This window comes from Equus przewalskii, chromosome 6, assembly GCF_037783145.1.
Source record: "Equus przewalskii isolate Varuska chromosome 6, EquPr2, whole genome shotgun sequence".
Lineage (NCBI taxonomy): Eukaryota > Metazoa > Chordata > Mammalia > Perissodactyla > Equidae > Equus > Equus przewalskii.
In genome coordinates, this window is record NC_091836.1 from 51,613,756 (window position 1) to 51,617,447 (window position 3,692).

The 3,692-nt window shown below is 37.6% G+C and overlaps 1 protein-coding gene across 1 annotated transcript; it reads left to right on the forward strand.

Annotated features, from left to right (window-relative positions):
* The first annotated feature begins 1,600 nt into the window (after positions 1–1,600).
* Positions 1,601–2,533, forward strand: LOC103561857 (olfactory receptor 7E178-like). The gene has a single exon (XM_008536688.2). It carries the CDS (start codon positions 1,604–1,606, stop codon positions 2,531–2,533), a length of 930 nt encoding a protein of 309 aa, XP_008534910.2. The 5' UTR covers positions 1,601–1,603.
* Positions 2,534–3,692: the final 1,159 nt, after the last annotated feature.

Genomic DNA, 3,692 nt, shown 5'->3' on the forward strand with positions numbered 1-3,692 from the left:
AGGAAAACTATGATTTTTCCTCTGCTCAGCTTCTCCTCCTGGGGCTCTGTAAATTATACAGACAAAAAATAAATTAATGAGAAAAAGTAAACAACTTCATTAAATGTAGACCACACATTCACATGAGAGTGTTCAGAGATGTGTCACTCAAAGGGTAGTTATAACTTATGCTTGTACAGCATGTTAACAAAAGAACAAAACATTTTTAGAGAAGTGGCAAGATGAAAGAAAAGGATTTTGAACTTCTATGGGTGAAAAATTATGGGAAGGCAAATATATGGGGAGACTAATGATATACAAGGGCCAGTTTTAGCAAGGTGTGTTATGTAGACTCGTCTGGTGGCATGTTTGGGCTGATAAGTGTCTAGAATTGTCTCTGGTGATTAAGAACCCTCCTGACTTACCTTTTAGAGAGGGGAAGGGGGCTAGCTTTATATATTTATGTCCTGCTTTTAGGAAAATAGGAGGAGGAAGGCAGAGATTTTTTTTTGTATCCATTTCTTCTAAAGTTCCCTCAGCTCAAAATAATCCTTGTGCCAATGTGGTGTCTTTTGGAGTGGCATGGTATGCAAATGTCATAAGAAGTCAGTTTAAGGTTTCACACCTGGCATTGGGACTTCTATGGTTCTAAATTCCTCAACTGTACATAGAGGGTTAGATTTGATAAAATAACACTTCACAAATATTCAGGATTAGTGACATATATAAGCAGTCTTGAACAAAAAAAGCAAAATATGAACTCAATCTCAGGTGTTTCCCTGGGACTGTGTAACACTGATAGAATAACCCCACAAAAAATGAAAAATAGCTACAGTGTTCATTAAAAGGTAATTATTTTTTAATCACTGGTACATTAAAAGTTAATACCATCTTCAGAATTGGTGATGTGGTATGATTCTGTGCATTTAATAAAAAGCATAATTTACCAAAATGGGAAGTTCGCCAAGGCTAATTATTTATATATTTATGTTTTAAGAGACTTTTACCAGACAACCCACACATTTGAGTGAGCAATTATCTCCATGGAAGATAGATATTATAAAACCAAAAAATTATAAAAATCCATGAAGTAATTTGCATATAAAAATTATATTTGACTGTGACTGTTATGAATATGTGGTTTTAGCTCTTCTAGGGTGTTTATCTTCTTTACATATTAAGGAAATTTCTTGTAGTGAATTTCAATAATAAAAAGAACATATGACTGCTTCTTAGTGTCTTTATAGACTGACTATTTTTCCCTTCAAAGGAGAAAGATATTTATTATTCTATGTACTTCCCTCAAAAGTAGGAGGCTGGTATTTTACTGCATTATTGGATGTTTTGTCTCAAAATGCATTTGTTACTCAAATATTCTGTAGTGCAGAGTCTCTAAAGTAGACGTATGTAGAAACAGATGAGTAGCCCAGACATCAATGAAGACGGTTCTAAGAAGAATGAATTTACCACAACTGAGAAATTTTGCTAAAGGTTTAGGTTCCTCAAGTGTGAATATTTTATTTTGAATTGCTTGAATCCAAAATATAGACACTTAAGTGGGTGCCTGTATATTTGTTTTGTTTATTCCAACCTGCCTTTCTTTTTCAAAATATATCTCGGCCACATGGAACTCCAGAATCTAACACATATCTCAGAATTCCTCCTCCTGGGCCTCTCAGATGATCCAGAACTTCAGCCTCTTCTCTTTGGACTGTTCCTGTCCATGTACCTGGTCACTGTGCTGGGGAACCTGCTCATCATCCTGGTGGTCAGCTGTGATTCTCACCTCCATACCCCCATGTACTTCTTCCTCTCCAACCTGTCCTTGGCTGACATTGGTTTCATCACCACTACAGTCCCCAAGATGCTGGTGAATATCCAGACACACAGTAAATCCATCACCTATGCAGGCTGCCTAACTCAAGTGTCCTTTTTTTTACTTTTTGGATGTTTGGACAGTCTACTCTTGGCCATGATGGCCTGTGACCGGTTGGTGGCCATTTGTCACCCCCTTCACTACCCAGTCATCATGAAGCCCCATTTGTGTGTCTTGTTGTTTCTGGTATCATTTTTCATCAGCCTTTTGGACTCCCAGGTTCATTACTTGATGGTATCACAACTTATCTTCTGCACAGACCTGGAAATCCCTAATTTCTTTTGTGATGTTTCTCAGCTTATCAACCTTGCCTGTTCTGACACCTCCGCCAATAACATAGTCATATTTTTTGGTGGGACCATCTCTGGTTTTCTCCCTATCTCAGTAATTGTCTTCTCTTACTACAGAGTTGTTTCCTCCATTCTGAGACTCTCATCATCGGGTGGGAAGTATAAAGCCTTCTCTACCTGTGGCTCTCACCTCTCAGTTGTTTGCTTATTTTATGGAACAGGCCTTGGAGTGTACCTCAGTTCAGCTGTCTCATCTTCCCCAAGGAAGGATGCAGTGGCTTCAGTGATGTACACTGTGGTCACCCCTATGCTAAACCCCTTCATCTACAGCCTGAGGAACAGGGACATCAAGAGCGCTCTGTGGAGGGTTGCCAGCAGAATAGCCTAATATCAATACCTGTGCTTTAATTTTGGTCACAGGACTGGAAAAGCAGGTGGCTTTTTAAAAGATAAGCAAAGTTGACCAAACTTTACCTAGAATAACTAAGAAAAAAAGAGAAATGGCTCATTTTAATAAAATCAAAAATGAAGGAGGAGGTATTACAACTGATGCCACAGAAATAAAAAAGATCGTTAAGAGACTACTATGAACACTGTACACCAACAAACGGATGATCTAGAAGAAGGGGATACATTCCTAGAAAGATACAACCTACCAAGTCTAAATCATGAAGAAATAGAAAATGTGAACAGACCAATAAGTAAGTTGATTGAATCAGTAATCAAATGCCTCCCAACAAATAAAAGCCAAAGACTGGCTGGCTTCACAGGTGACTTCTACCAAACATTTAAAGAAGAATTAATGCCAATTCTTTTCTAACTCTTCCAAAAAACCGAAGAGGAGGGAACACTCCCAAACTCATGTTATGAGGCCAGCATTACCCTGATACCAAAGCCGGATAAAGATATTACACAAAAAGAAAATTACAGGCCAATATACCTGATGAATATACATGCAAAATTCTCAAAAAACACTAGCAAACTGAATTCAACAGCACATTAAAGGAATCATACACCACAATCAAGCGAGATTTATCCCTGGGATGTAGGGATGGTTCAACATACACAAATCAATAAAAGTGATATACCACAATGATAGAATGAATGATGAAAATCACCTGATCATCTCAATAGATACAGAAAAGGCATTTCATGAATTCAACATTCTTTCATCATAAAAAACTCTTGAGTAATTGGGTATAGAAGGAACATACCTCAACATAATAAAGGCCGTGTATGACAAACCCACACCTAACATTGTAGTCAATCGCGAAAGGTTGAAAGCTTTCCCTCTAAGATCAGGAACAAGACAAGGATGCTCAGCTGCACCAGTCTTATTCAACACAGTACTGGCAGTCCTCACCAGAGCAAATATAAGGGAAAAATAAATGAAAGGCATTCAAAATTGTAAGGTGGAAGCAAATTTGTCTCTGTTTGCTGATGACATTATCTTGTATATGGGCAATACTAAAAATTCCACCAAAAAACTGTTGGAACTAAGAAACAAACTTAGTAAAGTTTCAGGATACAAAATCAACACACAAAAA